Source organism: Prionailurus bengalensis, unplaced genomic scaffold (genome assembly GCF_016509475.1).
Source record: "Prionailurus bengalensis isolate Pbe53 unplaced genomic scaffold, Fcat_Pben_1.1_paternal_pri Un_scaffold_61, whole genome shotgun sequence".
Taxonomy (NCBI): domain Eukaryota; kingdom Metazoa; phylum Chordata; class Mammalia; order Carnivora; family Felidae; genus Prionailurus; species Prionailurus bengalensis.
This window is the reverse complement of record NW_025091162.1, coordinates 205,406-221,799: the sequence shown is the minus strand read 5'-3', so window position 1 is coordinate 221,799 and position 16,394 is coordinate 205,406. Positions and strand designations below refer to the sequence as shown.

Here is a 16,394-nt window from a genome sequence, read left to right as displayed (position 1 = left end):
ATTTTTTAATATATATAAAATGAGTTTTATGTATGATTCATTTCTCTCTCAGGATATCCAATTGTTCTGTGGCCATTTGTCCAAAAGTCCATCCTTTCTCCTCGGAAAGGCTTCTTCTACTTTGTAAAAGAAAAAAAGTGTTTATCCTTCACTCTGTGGGTCCGTTTCTGGGTTTTATGTTCTGTTATCTTGGCCAATGTGTCTATCCTCTATCCATACCACCCTGACTTGCTAGGACAGGAACTGAATTACACTTTTATCCAATTTCGGAAGAACTGGCATATTTACTATAATGAGTGTTCTAACCCATGAACGGAACTTATCTTTCCTTGTTTTAGATCCACTTTGATTACATTTACCAGCATTGTCCAGATTTCAGCACCTGTGGCCTATACTTGTTTTGTGAAATATGCCCCTAAATAGTTCATCGAGTGGTTTTAAGGTTTTTTTTATTATTTTCACCTGTTTATTGCTAGCATGTATACATCTATATGATCTTTCTATGTTGATCTTTATTCTAAAATGTTTCCAAAATTATTTATGACTCTTTGAATTTATATATTTGCATACTCAATTGTAGCTTCCTTTGTAGTTTTCCTGTAGGTCATTCTCTCACCTGAAATGGGACAATTGTCTCTTGTTCTTCTTCATCTGAATGCCTCTCATTGTTTGTCTTGCATTATGGTTCTGACGGGCACATCCAGTCCTATGGAACAGCAGTGTTGAGATAGCACATGGTGGCCTTGCTCCCTACCCGAGGTGGGAAAGCTTTCAGTGCTTCATCTCTGTGTGTGTTCACCGAAGGGAAGGTGTTTTATAGTTTTCTTTACCAAACTGAAGATGTACTCTTCTATATTTTGTTCTCTGAAAACTTTTATCACTCTCATTCATATACTCATTCATTCTTTTCCATGAGCACAAATAGGTCTTGAGCTATGCAGGAAGTGGAAGAGAATTCATCCCACCTGAGAGAGTGAGGGAGATGCTTTCATCGGTATTTCTTTTTTAATTTTTTTAATGTTTATACATATCTGAGAGAGAGACAGATGGAACCCAAGGGAGGGAAGGGCAGAGAGAGAGGGAGACAGAATGGGAAGCAGGCTGGAGGCTCCGAGTTGTCAGCAGAGAGCCCGACATGGCACTTGAACTCAGTAGCCATGAGATCATGACCTGAACCGAAGTCACGTATTTAACTGACGGAGCCACCCAGGGGCCCCTCAGCTGTCATTTAATACTTTGGCTATTATCGCAACTGATTTATTTCTACTTCTCCTTTGGTGTCAAGGAGACAAGGCAGGAAGCCTGGTGAGACAGATACCACTCCCTCTTGTCCAATATGAGGGTGGGTGAGAGGATACTTATGACATGGAAGAAATGGCATTTTCTCTCTCCCTTTTCCTGCTGGTTTCTTCATTTCCTTAGACTCCCTATCCCTCCTCACTTTCTTAAAATCCTGGGTCATCATTAGCATGATCACAATCCATTCCAAATACCCCTCGAGGTTTAGTCCCACCCGCCTCACTGACCACCCACACCCTCAAATCCACATACTGCTCCCTCTCCAGCTGAGTCCCCCAGCTGACTGGCTGCAGGTGCACATGGCCGTGATGGCTACTCCCGCTGTGAATGTATGAGACTCTCTTCAGGGCATCCCAAGTCAGACACCCTGTGATCCTTCATTTCTCACATTCCTCTCTGTAGTCCATTGTTAGGGCTGTCCCTGTCTACAGTGCACAGTCAGACTTCTTCAATCTCCTTGAAGTGAGAAAGTATCATCTACCCAGACTCCACACTAGAAAATAGAAGCTAGAATGTAAGTTTCATGGTGTCACCCACTAATTGTTATCAGGCTCATGTTTTGTTTTCTTATTGACAACAAAAGACGATGTTCACTGTGGGACATAAGCGTCGGAGTCTCCCGGGCTTACACCAAGGGGCTAACAAGGCATAAAGAAATACAACGCCATAGAATGCTCACAAGTGAGTGCTGGAAGCCGAGCTCTCCCAGCCTGAGTGGCAGACCCCAGGCAGTGGACAGATTGGTGACTGCATGGCGGCCCTCCGACAGTGAAGCGTCTTGTACTCCTGCTTTTATGTAACTTGGCCTTAAAAGTACCTGGGGTATTGTCTGTTGGGGAATTGCGCTCGGCAGGCCCCCTGGGAAAACAACCATTAGGGAAGAAATTAAGGTTCCGCAAGAAATTGTCCGGCCTTACGGTTAGCCCTTGCCATCCCTTATGGAGACTCCTCTACTTGCAGGAAGGATAGCCTCATGCGTTTGCCAGCAAAGAGGGCCTGTAAGGAGAGACATACGGATCTGAAAGCCTCACTCGGGCAACTAAGGAGTGTATCTCTGGGCACAGGTGACTTCAACCTCCTAGGCCCACCTGGCCCCCGGAGGCATTCCAAATGGTGACTGAACCTAGTCGGTTAAGCTACAGAATGGTTCATTGGTTCCTAGGTGCATTGTCTCTCTGAGAATGTATGAGGCATGGGTTTCTAAGGCTTTTTCAGCCCCTTTCTGGCACCTCGGACCGAGGCAAACACATTGTTCTTCTGGCCTCATGTGGTTAGGAGGTCATGTCCCTATAACTGTTCCACTTGAGGTGTTAAGAAATGGAGGGCCTTTCACCAGAACAGCTAAGCAAATCCTTTGTAGATTATAGACAAACGCAGATGCATAATGGAATAATGTAAGAAATTAATCTATAATCAAAGGGTATGCGGGAAAGTTAGGGCAAAATCACCATGTTATTTCTTAAAGGTTGTTTACACATAGGAACATTTTCAAAATTAGGTAATGTTAGAAAAACATAGTTGACGTATGCTACAAGGAAATCACTAACGTATATAATTCCACATTTCCTGCAATAAATCGGCCGGTTCAACACATTGCTGTTGTCTGTGTCCATTTTTATTTTTTGTTTTTATTTTAGTTTTTTATTTTAGTTTTCTTTTATTTTCACTTTATCGCCAAGGCTGTTCATCCTTCGGGAACCCCTGGATCTGCTGGAGCTGCACTCTGGCAACTGAGTTTGGGCAAACCAGATTGGCACCCCAAGACTAGGTGGATATAAAGGCATCCCAAGAATAGGGAGCTGCAAAGGCACCCCAGAATAGAAAGGGGTTGCAGAGCCCCCAGAATAGAGAGGGAGGGGAAAAGGCCTAAAATAAGAACAGGCACAAAGGCTCCCCATACAAAGGTATATGAGGTAAGCCAGAGTAGGCATTTAGGGCAGAAGCACTCTCCAACTTAGCACTATAGCAGAAAAGCTGCTTTCACTGGAGGAAAGGACCAAGTTAGATAAACAGGTAAATTGAGCTACAGACCTCTACACTGCAGGCAAAGCAGCCCAGAGCAGAGATGGTTAACAAAAGAAAAGGTGCCTTGTTAACCCTGAGGTTGTTCCCCCTGTCTGCCTTAGCCCCTAGGCTGGCTCCTTGCTGACAGCATACAGGTGGACTTGGGAATTGAAATCACAAACCAGGAGATCATGACTTGAGCTGAGGTCTGACATTCAACTGACTAAGCCATCCAGGGCCGCTTGTTAGCACCATGTTTTTAAACTAAATACCCTGAGCCGTCTGAAAGCAGAACTGAAGGGGTCCCCAGGTGGGAAAACAATCTCTGTATATAAAGAGGAGACAGCTTTCCTGCCCCAAGAGCACTCATTTGAGGCCCCGAGCTATTTTCTGTGGTCTGTGCCCTGCAGGTTCTACTTGCCCAACACCCATACTGAGCACTTTCCTGGGAGGAAAGGAAAACAGAAATGCAACAAGATCAGGAGTTCAGGGTTTGAGGAGAACAAAGGGGATGCCAACCTACCAGTCTCCACCAGGCCAGGAAATAGCCTGAGTGCTTCAGAGACAGTGACCCAGAGGAAAAGTCCCAGTGCAGGAACAAAAGTAAACTTTGACCTAAAGCACATGCTTGAGGTGTTTTTGCAGGATTGAAAACTTGCCCCACAGGTTAATGAGGTTAAAACAGTCACCAGCAGGACCCCCGCTGACAACCCTTCTTTTTCACAGGAATGTTCTTGTATTTCAGAGGCAAACAGCAGAAAGAGCCTGGGAGCCTAGACCAGTTTTATCTCCTGCAACAGCTCCACCAGTGCAGATGGACCAGGGAGTGTCCTCCAGGGACCTCTGCCTCTTTATAACGTTAAGTCTCTGCCCTAGGAGGAGGACAAGCTTCATTGACCTACCACATGATGGGCACACAAGCTCCTGTGCTCCACATTCCTACACAACCTCATGCCCACTCTTGCATAAGATGACAAAACTCCCTTTTCTGGGTATCCATCCTAACCCCGAACGAAAGGAACCCACTCGCCTCCACTCAGGGAGACACAGCTTTGATAATTCTTGTCCCTGATCCCCTTATCTGTGGCAAATAAAGTTTCCTTTGTGTGACAGCATCTGCTGAAGCCTCTGCCTGTACCTCACCAAGGAGTGAACTCAAAGGAGCTCCAACACTTCTAAGTAATATATTTCATCCCTTAACTTGGAAACCTGCCTTCTTCTCTCTACTCTCTACCTGTGGTTTTAGTGACATTTAAGTCTCTTAATAAGAAATTTCAGACAAATATTAAGTAACAGTTTTCTTAAAATTATCTTTGTCTGCTCATTTTCACCCTTTATATCAAAGTAAGTTAGAAAAAAATGAAATAATTTTAAAGGTATCTGTTGTTAAGGGAGGTCTCCTTTTATTGTTATTAGTTTAGACTTAACAATATTTTTCATGAAAAATTCTGGGTAGCTGAAGTCATATCCAAATGAGACTTATTATGTATCAACTTCTCCAACCTGGAAGTGAAAATCAATGATAAATGAACACAAAACCAGCCCAGAATCCCTGGTGGCCTGGCTCCCAGGCTCACACCACAAATCATGAGTGTCAGTGGAAAGAGAAGTCAGTTCCCGAAAAGGCTGGGGTGATAGAAGGGGAAAGCTAGCCGTGGGTCTGAACCACCATCACTCGAAGCAGCCCCTGAGAGTGAAGACACAGGACAGCAAGTGGAGAGACCCAAGCCCTGACCACAGGACGGGCATCCAGGGCCAGCAATAGTGAAACAGGAGGTCTCAGATGCAATGCTGTGGGTAGATGGGAGAGAAAGCCAAGTCAGGAGGGACGCTCTGGAAACATCTCACGAAGGAAAAAGAGGGTGGAGGAGACATGTAGAGTCTGCTGGGCATGAGGGAATGGGAAAAAGATAAAGGCCAGAGAGCCCACCTCCCCACCACAAGGAAAGGAAAAAGGTATGAGACAAAAACTTGAAATATGGACCGTAACACATAATATTATTCTTCATAATAATAAACAACGCCGGCTAAATTATTGAACAAAATTGCAGTATGCAAAAATCTACAAAATAAAAATTGACAATGGGGGACAATAGCCATCGGAAAATAAACTTTTAAAAAAGAATATGTGATTACACACCATCATGGAAAATAATTATGTTATTTCGACAGCCTCTATTAAAATTGGCAGCCATCTAGATAGATCCGCGTGTCCTCGGCACAAGATGAACACGTCTCTAGATGAAACGATGAAACGTTCCCTGTATTTAAATATGGTGCCCGTGATGTTCCTTCAACAATGCACACGCTAATGCCACTGAAAGGTGCGCTTCCGGGGGCACGTGGTGTGATTCGGCACCTGTGAAATGTGCACAACAGGAAAATCACTGCAGACAGAAAGGAATTTTTGGCTCCAAAGGGCTGATGCAGGGGGGCCATGGACTCACTGCTCGGGGGTCAGAGGTTTTTCTGAAGGTAATGGAAATGTTGTCAATTTGATCCTGATGATGTTTGCCAAACTCAGGAAACATACTACAGACCACTGAATCGTACCATTTAAATCACTGCACTTTATGCCTGTAAATTATCTTAAGAGATTTGTCTTATTTTCAGAAGAAAACAACACAAGACGAAGCTACTGTCACTGACTCTTCATAGTTGTTCTGTGCTCAGAGATTCAGACCCTCAGACCTTCCGGGGTGTCCTCGGTCTCCCTGTTTATTCGTCACTGGCAGTGACCATGGGAAACTGGGGCACGTTGCTGTATCATTTGCCCACGGGCTTAGAGCACTGTGTCAGTAATGACCAGCCTTGTCCTCAGGCCGCAGGCCCGAGATGATCAGAGAGGCCCTGTTCTCGAGAACCCAGCTGGGATCCCGGAGGGCCTAGTGCTTCTGAGCATCTCAGCTTTGGGGACACGGTGGGGAATCTGTGGGTACCAGCCCACATAATACGACCCAACATGGTTGCTGATTCCAGTGCAGCTGAGGGTGACCTTCTAGCCCACAGACCCTGATAAAGAGGCTTCCTGTGTCAACACAGACAGTGCCCAGGACCCAGCAACACAGCAGTGGAGACACAGGTCAGTATCAGGTTATTACTCACAGTGTGTTCTCAAAATGGGGGAAACAAGCAACTTAGGGGTCCCCAGAAGCAATGCTTCTGCTTTCCACAGCCAGTAACCTGAGCAGAGAGCAAGGAAGGTGAGGAGGGGAGGGATCCAGACCAGGGTGGAGACACCCCAGGCTGTGCTTCTGAGCCCTCAAGGGAGACACCTGCACAAAGCCTCTCTTATCCTCTGCCTTCCTGGAAGAGAGAGAGGAAGCCTTCATGCAAATCTCTCCCTCCCCTGGGACTGAATGTGGTGACAGCTGAGTGTGGGGTGGGACTAGGGAAACTCCTCTAGGCACAATTTTGCAGGGGGCACAAGGCAGGGCTCCAGGCCTGGGTGCTCAGCTGGGACCTCTGCCCCCACACACACCCCTCAGGGACAGGCCCACAGCGCCCCCTGCTGTCTCAGTGTCCAGCCACACCCATGACTGGAAGGGACATCCTGGAGCTGTGAGAGAGACACCAGGGCACTAAGGACTTCAGTCAGCCTGGCATACTGTCCACCCCCACACAGGGCCAGATCTTCTCCTCCCTCAGGGCTTCTGCAGGTGCCACCACACCTCAGTCCTTGCTGCAGACACAGGGCCTCCTCAGCATGAATCACCCTGGGCTCCTCCCACTACTTAGAGACTTGTGTTGTTGGGGCCAAGACTCATTGACCGCTGGAGGAGGATGTTTCCGCCCAGTGAGCACAAGAGCAGAGAGCATGCACGCCCCTCCACAGCATTTTGGGAGCCCTGAGGGGACAGCCCAGTCTTCTCATCTCACTTCCCGTTCTGGCGGGCAAGTCCCCATTACCCTCTGCACTGACCTCGATGAGGTAGATCAATGACAGTGCATGGCTATAGATCACGTGAGTATATTCTATCTCTCTATCATCTATCAAACTTTGAATTTTCTACATTACCTATAATTGGTATGGTATCGGCCCCAAAAGAGACACATATATCAATGCTCTAGATTCCAAAGGCCAGAAATAGGGTGGCTCAGTCGGTTGGGTGTCAGACTCTTGATTTCAGTTCAGGTCATGACCTCAACTTCTATAATTGAGCCCTGAGCTGAGTTCTGAGCCTGCTTGGGATTCTCTCTCCCTCTCTCTCTGCTCCTTCTCCCTCTCTCTCTCTTAAAATAAATAAATAAAGCTGAAAGTACCCAAATAATATAAATAAAAAGGTCAGAAATAAGTGCAAGTTCCCCTTGACAAGCACAGAGAACGTAGACTGAAAATGAGGCCTTTCCTCAGTCTCTGGAGGAGAGCACACATGGATTTTGCAGGGAATTCAGACAAGAATAAGCATGAATCATATAGCAGATGCCTCATAGGAGTATCTCAGGTCTCACGGATGATCCCTGACACACTTTGGGAAATAAAGGTGGAGTTTTTGGACCCCCTTCAGTGGGCACACAGATCCCCGTGCCATGGGCATGCACACATATGGTCATTCTGGGGTAAGAAGCACAGCCTAACGACACTCCCACCTGGGTCAGGCCACATCGGCAAAGAGCCCCATGGGATCTGCCCTCTGCCCTCTGCTGCTTCCTGCATTGGCATGGGCTCCTGGGGCCTGGGCTTTTGTGTATACCCAGCTGACCCATTTTCCTACTGGGTGCATAGTTACTGTTTGGGATGATAAAAAGTTTGAGAAACGGAGAGTCGTGATGGTCACACAACATGGCGAATATATTTCATATCTCTGAATTGCACAAGAAAGTAATGTAAAGAGTAAATATCTGTTGTATTTTCATAATTAAAAATTACTAGCTGAAAATGCAAATTATGTTTAAGAAGTTGCACTCACACAAATCTCTTTCCCATCTTTATATGTGTTACCTTATTCTAACTCATCCTCATCACTAAAAATTGACAGTGATTTTATTATCTTTTTCCTGTAGGTTCCACATGTAAATGAGATAAAGCATTTGCCTTCTGTGTAGACCTTATTTCTCTCAAGGTCATGTCCCACAGATTCGTCCATGTTGTCACAAATGACAAGACTTTCTCCTGGAAAGGCTCAGGGGATCGACTTCCTTTATGCAACATGGTGCCCTGCAGCCCCTCTACTGCATGGATCACGGACAACCCCGATGTGGCAGGAGAGGAGAGGAGGACACAGTCCGTTCCTCTGGGCTCCAGAAACCAGCCACAAGGCTGCCCGTGGGCCCTGATGGTGTCAGCTGTAGGAACCTCACGACTGTGAAATCCCCCAAGCAGACTGAGAATTTTGCTGCAATGGTGGCACTCCCCCCTTTCCCTCACAAGCCCCACTGAGAAGTTTGCTGACTTGCACACACAGTTTCTCCCAGGGGACAGTCACCCTCTCCCGACATCACAAATGAGGGGCAGGTACCTAGCCAGTGGGCCAGGCCAGCTCTGTGTCTGTGATTCCTTAGTGTCTCCTCGCTGGGACACAGAGCTACTCAGTCAGCCCTGAGCACAGGAGCCTGGAGGGAAGGGAGGGCCTCTGTTCTCACCCCTGGAGGAACACAGGCCATGCTGTGGAGGACTGTCTGCTGTGGGCACGGTCTGTAGACTCTGATCAGAAAACTAAGGCAAGTTGATGGACCCTTGTGAAGAGAAAAAAAAGCCAAATCCACAGGCTCTAATTTTTACGTGTGAACCACTAGGCAAAATTTCTGCATCATTATAACTTTTTTGTTGTCTTTGGTTTGCTTTATTGTTGTTGTCATTTTTCTTTCCTTTTTTTTTTCTTTTTTTCGTAGAGTTCACACAGGTTTGAGAGGAAATTGGGAAGAAGGACTTTCAGATCCAGTAGCTACACCCAAGTATAGTAATTGTGCATTCAATTTACATTAGACTTCAGAGACTCAGACTACAGTGGTCTAAGCAGGCTGGGTATTTGTCCCACTTCCCCATGTGTCTGTGTCACTGTGACCAGCACTACTGTGCCCGATTGCACAGTAATAGTCAGCCTCGTCCTCAGGCTGCAGCCCAGAGATGAGCAGAAGCCCTGCATTGGCCGAGGCATCTTTGGATCCAGAGAAGCGGGTGGGGACCCCAGGTCCCAACTGTGTACTGGAGTCTGAGTAGTAGTACAGGAGATACTGGGGAGGGCTCCCTGGATTCTGTTGGTACCAGTATATGCTATAGTTTCCAACATTGATGTCCCTGCTCAGAGTGCAGGTGAGTCTGGCTGTTGTTCCCAGAGATGCAGAGAGGGAGGCTGGCTGAGTCACGACAGGCTGGGACAGGGAACCTGCAAACACAGACACAGCAGAGGGAAGAGAAGGAACAGCGCACATGGGATTAGGGAGCTGAGCCACAGGGGTTTCACTCTGGCTGCAGGCCCACCCTGGGACACTGGGTCCTGTCCCTACCTGTGTAGTGGCAGAGGAGCACGACGAGGACGGGAATCCAGGCCATCGTGACACACGCCCTTCCTAGACCACAGAGCCCGGGCTGGGCTGCTTTGGGCCTCTCTTATCCCCAGTTCACAGAGCTCAAAAGGAGGGGCTGCTCATGCAAATGAGACCCACCCCTGCTGCTTGCTCCTGTGCACTTAGAGGTCTGCAGCCCCTTGACAGGAAGACTATGTGATGCACTAGTTTCCCCCTGGGTGGGCCTGGAAGAAGCAGCTGCTGGGACCACATACAGGCCCAGGTTCAGGGACTCCTCCAGGAACAGCGAGGACACACCGGCCCTGTCCCCACTGGAAACAAGGGGTCCAGTCCTGGGGCTTTCTGTCCTGGAGGGCTACTCAGCAGAGAGCCCCCATCCTGCAGAAAGCCCCAGACCTTGTCACCGTGCCCCCTGCTGGTGTCTGGGTGAACCTCTTCTTTCCCAAAGCAGGCTTCCCTGGTGCCTGTGTTTCCACCACCTGAGAGTGACCCTCCAGGGAAAGAGAAGGGTCCTGCTCTACATCAGGCATCCTCCATGGATGGGGTCTGATGACAGGGACACATGCAGTCCTGACTCAGTACAACCTGTGAACCACTATGGAGCTGAGGACAAGACACACGGGAGAGGGAAGAGAAACCATCTGTCCCAATGGAACAGCTCAGACGATGCATGCTGGCTCTGGGTGCCGGATGTGGACAGGAGCTCACCTAGGGGACACACACTCACACAGGAGGACACGTAGCGTGGGCATGCCTGGTCCCTCCAGAGCAGGGAAGACAAGACACAGCAAACCCTGATGAGGTGCTGCAGGTGTGGGGACAGAGCAGGGCTGGGCATCCAGCAGGGACCACTGCAAGGCCATCTTGCGACCTCACCTCCGTGTTCGGGGAGATTTAAAATCCTGTCTGTGCAAATCATCAAGAGCACCTGCTAGACACAAGGATAGGGAACCTACCAGCAGAGGGATTGGGGGAGCACCAGTGCCGTCTGGTGGACACGGGATGCACAGTGACCCAGGGCCTGGAGCTGGGGCCTGGGTCCGTGCCCCTCATCCCCCCTGCTCACTGTTGCAGACTCTTCACAGTGGATTCTGACACTAACACATATGCATGGAAGTTTCACCCATGTGTTTTGTGGCCTGATAACTCATGTCTTTCTCCTGTGTCCTATTCCATGTGTGGACATACAGATATTGTTTACCCATTCTAAGGTAATCACTTTGGAGTCTTGGCAATCATAAATAAGACAGCAACAAACATTTAGGTGCACATTCTCGTTTGCACACAAGAACCTCATTTAGAGTAAGCTGTAGGACTGTTCTTTTTGCATTATATCCTTAAGGCTTTGTTTGCCGTAGAAACCACTGCCAAGGAATCTTCCCAAGTGATGGGGCTTTTCGCACTCCCACCAGCAGTGAATGAGAGTTCCTGCTGCCCCACATCCTCGGTAGTATTGGTGCTGGCACTGTATTGAACTTTACCCATGGTCATGGGAGGCCTCTGGTATGTCCTTGTTCAATTTGTAATACCACAATGACATATGAAGTTGGAAATCACTTTGCATGTGTAATAGTCATTTTGTCTATCTTCCTTGTTAAGGGATCTGTTCAGATCTGCTCATTGGGAAGGCACTGCCTAGCACCAGGGAATTCAGGAGCTCAGCAGAGCTCTATCACAGGAAAAAGGGAGAAAGTGAGTGTGGAGTCTGACACAGGACTCGATCCCAACACCCTGGGATCATGACCTGAGCTGAAATCAAAGAGTTGGACGCTCAACCAACTGAGCCACCCAGGTGACCCTCAACAGCTTATTTTTAAGTAACGTCTGTACCTAAAGTGGGGCTTGAACTCAGGAACCCAAGGTCAAGAGTTGCATGCTCTAACCACTGAACCAGCCAGGCTCTCTCCACTGAGTCATTTGTAACTCTGAACAAGCTAGTTTTGCCTTTGAAAATATGAACACAGGACAGATAAGAATCACTCTGAAGACATAACTGAAGGAAGGGATATGGCACTCTCAGATCATCTTATTCCCGGACAACAAATAATCTTTTGGAAGATCTGACAACAAAAGTCACTCCTGGAACCTCTTGACAGGGGATGCCACCAGGTCTAGAGAGTGGAGGGAGATTTTCTCTCACTTCCACATGGATCTAAAGCACTGTGTAAGCATTGGTACAATCTTGGCATATATGACACTAACAGTCACTTCCTTGCACGCTGGATCCCAGAGATGTCAGAACAAATGCATTGGTCAAAACATCTTTGGATCCAGAAAATGACAGGGCACTGGGATCTCTGGTGTGGTATTTGACCCTGCCTTGAATTGCAGGAGATACCGCCGAGGGTTCCATGTCTTCTACTGGCACCATTATGCATATTTCTTAAAACAACAATGATGCCATTTCTCAGGGTGAAAATGAGTCTATTTAATTCTTCAGAGATGTGGAGAAGGAGGGTGTCTGAGTCAGCACAAGCTGGCAGAAAGAACTTGCAAACACAGACACTCATGGGTGATGGGGCAGGGATGGAGGTGAAGCTGCTTGGAGGTCTGATCCAAAGGTGTGGACATAGGCTCAGAGGCTGCTTTGGGTCACCAAGGACGGTCCTTACCTGTGCAGTAAGGAGAGAACACAGGAGAAGAGGTTAAACCATGGTGGTCACAGTCCTACTGAGAACCCATGGCTAGAGCTAGGCTGTCCCAGACATTTCTTATCTCCTTCAGTGGCCTCTGGGAGATGGGGTTGTACTTAGGGTTGCATTTTCTTTCTTGATAGTTTCTTTGGGTGTACAAAAATAGTAACATCTGAGAAGCCCAATTGATGATCACCACCCCCCCTTTTTTTTGGTGTTTCTTATGATATCCTACGTGAAGAATCTCTTCCCAAGCTCAAAAATCATGGGGATTTCCCTCTTGCTTTCTTCTATGATCTTTCTAGTTTTAGCTCTAAAATTTAGATCTTTGACCCATTTTACATCCATTTTTGTTTATAGTATGTGGTAAGGGTCTAACTTCATACTTTTGTGTGTGGATAGCTACTTGGCCCAGCACCATTGGTTGGAGTGACCTTTTTTTCAGACTACATTCTCTGAGAACCCTTTTGAAAATCAATTGACCATAGATGAATGATTTCTTTATGGCCTCTGGGATATGTTTAATTTATCTCTATGTCTGTCCATAGGCTGGTACCACATTGGTCTTGACTGTAGCTTCGTAAGTTAGTTTTGTGACTTTGGAATTTAAAAAAATTTTTTTAATGTTTATATATTTTTGAGAGAGAGACAGATGGACACAGAGTGTGAGCTGAGGAGGAGCAGAAAGAGAGGGAGACACAGAATCCGAAGCAGGCTCCAGGCTCCGAGCTTTCAGCACAGAGCCCAACGCGGGGCTCAAACCACCAGCTGTGAGAACATGACCTGAGTAGAAGTTGGACGCCCAACCAACTGAGCCACCCAGGTGCCCCAGTGAGTTTTGAAATCTAGAGTTGTCAGTCCTTAAAATGTGTTCTTCTTCAGGATTTTTTGGATGTTCTGAGTCCCTGCAATTCCACAGAAATTTTACGATCATGTTTTCTTAGAGTGCAAAATAGACATTTGGACACTTGATAGGGATTGCATGTAATCTACCAATTGCTATGGAGAGTATAGCTTCCTAACAATTGTAGTTCTTTATTTGTTTTGCATGGTAAATAAGATAAAATAATAAAACATTCATACTAACCATCTCTTTATCTACTTTTGTCTTAGTATAGAAAAACTATAAAGATAAATATGGGCCCATTAGTAAACTTGGGTTGTTCTTTATTTAAATATTTTATTATGTTTCTAGGAATTGTGAAATGTAGTCATAAAGTTGCTAATCTAAAGAATACTGGCATAGCAAACATTTCACAGTTGCTTCCTATTTAATTTTCACTAGAAAACTGAGGTATCTAGAGTTAGGAATTCTAACAAATATAATTTAGACTACTAACAATAATAAGGAAAATGACTATGTGTTCCAGGAAAGTAAGACATGTGTTTTTGGGGGGAAAAAGTATGAAGAAGGGGAATACATTTTGTGTTGAAGGAGAAGAAAAGTAATTTTGTCCTAACATTGGCTTTATGGATCCAATGCAGCTTCTTGGAAGTATCAGCCTGCCACCTGCTTACAGAGTTCCCAGCAACTCTTCCAGTGCGTCAAGCAGGACATTTTCTGGAAGGTGCAGGAAACTTGGGATATACTGGGACCCTGAGCACAGAGAAATTGCCCACTTATAGAGGCGTTGCAGGCTAAGTCTGATGGCAGGTTTTTGGCACCAGTTTGGCTGGACTTTTGGCCTGCAGGGGCTGCTAAATGTTCACCGTAGAGCTTTCTTATAAAAGTCCCAGCAAAGCAGGTTTTAAAGAGTGTATACGGTCAACAGTTATTTTGCTGTAGTTAGGTAAATAATCATCACACAAAGTTCTTTTTGAAATCACACTTATTTTGCAAACAAATGAATGTCCATTTGGCTGTAAGGAGTAAAAACAAGCGTGGTTGTAGAGGAAAAAATTTATTTCAATAAACACATGGGTAAATACTTGATTCTAATCCTGTTCATTAAAACCTGGACTAGAACCTGATTTCCATAGCTTCCTACAATGCCTAGCTATAAGTCTCAAACCTAACATTTTGACTTTTGTCCCACCAACTGAGCTGGACTAACACTGCCCTTTTCCCAGGATTCGTGCAAAGTAAATCTGAACAACTTCAGAGAAAGTTGATGTAACTCCACAGCAGCTCACACAGAGGCAGTCTTCATGTTCTTCCTCTCCTTCCCTTCCCCATCCTCAGCCACTGATTCCTTCCCATCGTGAGGCCCCTGACCTTCCCCACCCTCCACCTCTCACTCGGAGCCCCAAACCTGACTATGGCTCAGTCCACAGCCCCTGCCAAGTCACACCTTCTTGCTCCCCTGCTAATCCTTCCTTATCTGTGCACAACTGGGGTGCCATTTCTGGGCATCAGGTCTGGGGTTCACTATCAAACTCTACAGTGCTCCAGCTCTAACCCCAAAGACCTCACCACTCCTCAAGATCCTGGGACACAACCTTCCTTTACAACACGTTTAGGTTCTGTGTCCTCTCTCTTCTCCCAGACACTGTCGACTCCCTGAACATGGGGGCCCTTCCTGTCACGTCCACATGGGTCCCACATCCCTAGAGTCATTTCTGGCACACACTAGGTGTTCAGGAAGTGCTATGGATGCACATTATCTGGGCAGTAGGGTATCAACACTCAGACACACCTGGACCCTTTGTTCCTGGCTCTGTCCTGACCTGTCACAGACTCTGTCCCCAGGACAGCTGGCCCCTGACACCCAGGAGTTTCTCCTCGGAAGGAGAATCTCCTACAATGTGTTCCTGCCGAGGACAGGCTTGGGGGCCTGAAGTTAATAGAATATGGATCATTTGCTAACCAAAGTTCCTTGAAATTGTTCTCAGACTACAGTTTACAGCAAACGAAGGAAGCAGCTGACTTGGCCAAAGAGGGGAGGCTGCAAGAGGACCCCTATTGATGGGGAAACAGCAGATTTTTGTCTCACTTCCCCAAAGGACTGGGAATTGCATAAGCAATGAGTTTCTTGTCCCACACTGAGCCGTGATCATCAGCCTCGTCGTCTGCCTGGAGCCCAGTGATGGTCAAGGAGCCTGTGTTGCCAGGCCCGGAGCCAGAGAACCGGTCTGGAACCCCCACAGGCCAAGTGTGCTCATGGAGAATGGCTTTAGGGGTCATTCCTGGGAGCTGTTGGTACCAAAACACACAATAACCGGCCCCAATGTTGGCTGGGCTTCCAGTGCAAGAAATGGTGAGTGTCTGGCCCAGGGACCCAGACACTGAAGATGGCTGCTGAGTCAGCCCAGACTGGGCCAAGGACCCTGGAAGAAGAAGAGACAGAGAGGATGAGGCTGGGGTCTAGAGACAAGAGGAGGAAGCAGGGCCCCTTCCCCTGTCTCTTCATCCAGTCACCTGTGCAGCGAGCAAGTAGGATGAGGAGGAGAGAGAACCAGGCCATGGTGGGGGTCATCACCTTTCCTGCCCTGTGTGACCCCACTGCTGAGCAGATCTTCCTTAACCCCTCCTTCCGCTCTTCATCCTCTGAGAGAGAGAGGGCCCATCCATGCATGAGACCCCCAGCTCTCTGACCCTTCACAGGCCCCAGTTGGTTCCTCATCCTGAGGAGGACAGGGGTGGGCAGGGCAGGGACTGTGTGGGGCCAGGTGGTGGAGAGGTCATAGATGGGAGCCCTGAGCAGAAGGCAAAGTCAGTGCCAGTTGGCAGATCCCAAGAGTCAATAACCCTGACCCCTCAGAACCAGGCCCTGAGTGACCCCTAGTGTCCAGTCACAGACACGCCATTGTGTGACATGGTGACCAGAGCCCATCAGAGAGACAGCTCCAGCCTCCCCACTGCTCCCTTCCTCATTCATGGTCAAGACTGAGCTGGTATCTCTGGCACACACTCCTTTGAGATCATGATCAAGTTCAGAACAGTGACAGGTCTCCATGGACAGGTGTTCCCTTCCGTCCAGGAGGCTGGCCGTTCCTCTTATGGGATTCCTCCCTGGTCTCCGGAACTCCCCTTCCACACCTGTTCACACA

At 47.4% G+C, this 16,394-nt stretch overlaps 2 gene segments (V, D, J or C); both read right to left on the bottom strand.

The window, feature by feature from the left end:
* Positions 1-9,178: 9,178 nt before the first annotated feature.
* LOC122478429 lies at positions 9,179-9,830 on the bottom strand. The segment is given in 2 exon segments: positions 9,179-9,629; positions 9,751-9,830. Coding segments are annotated over 2 exon segments (420 nt in total).
* A 5,503-nt stretch (positions 9,831-15,333) lies between these two features.
* LOC122478415 lies at positions 15,334-15,808 on the bottom strand. The segment is given in 3 exon segments: positions 15,334-15,476; positions 15,558-15,671; positions 15,763-15,808. Coding segments are annotated over 3 exon segments (303 nt in total).
* Between the last annotated feature and the right edge of the window lie 586 nt (positions 15,809-16,394).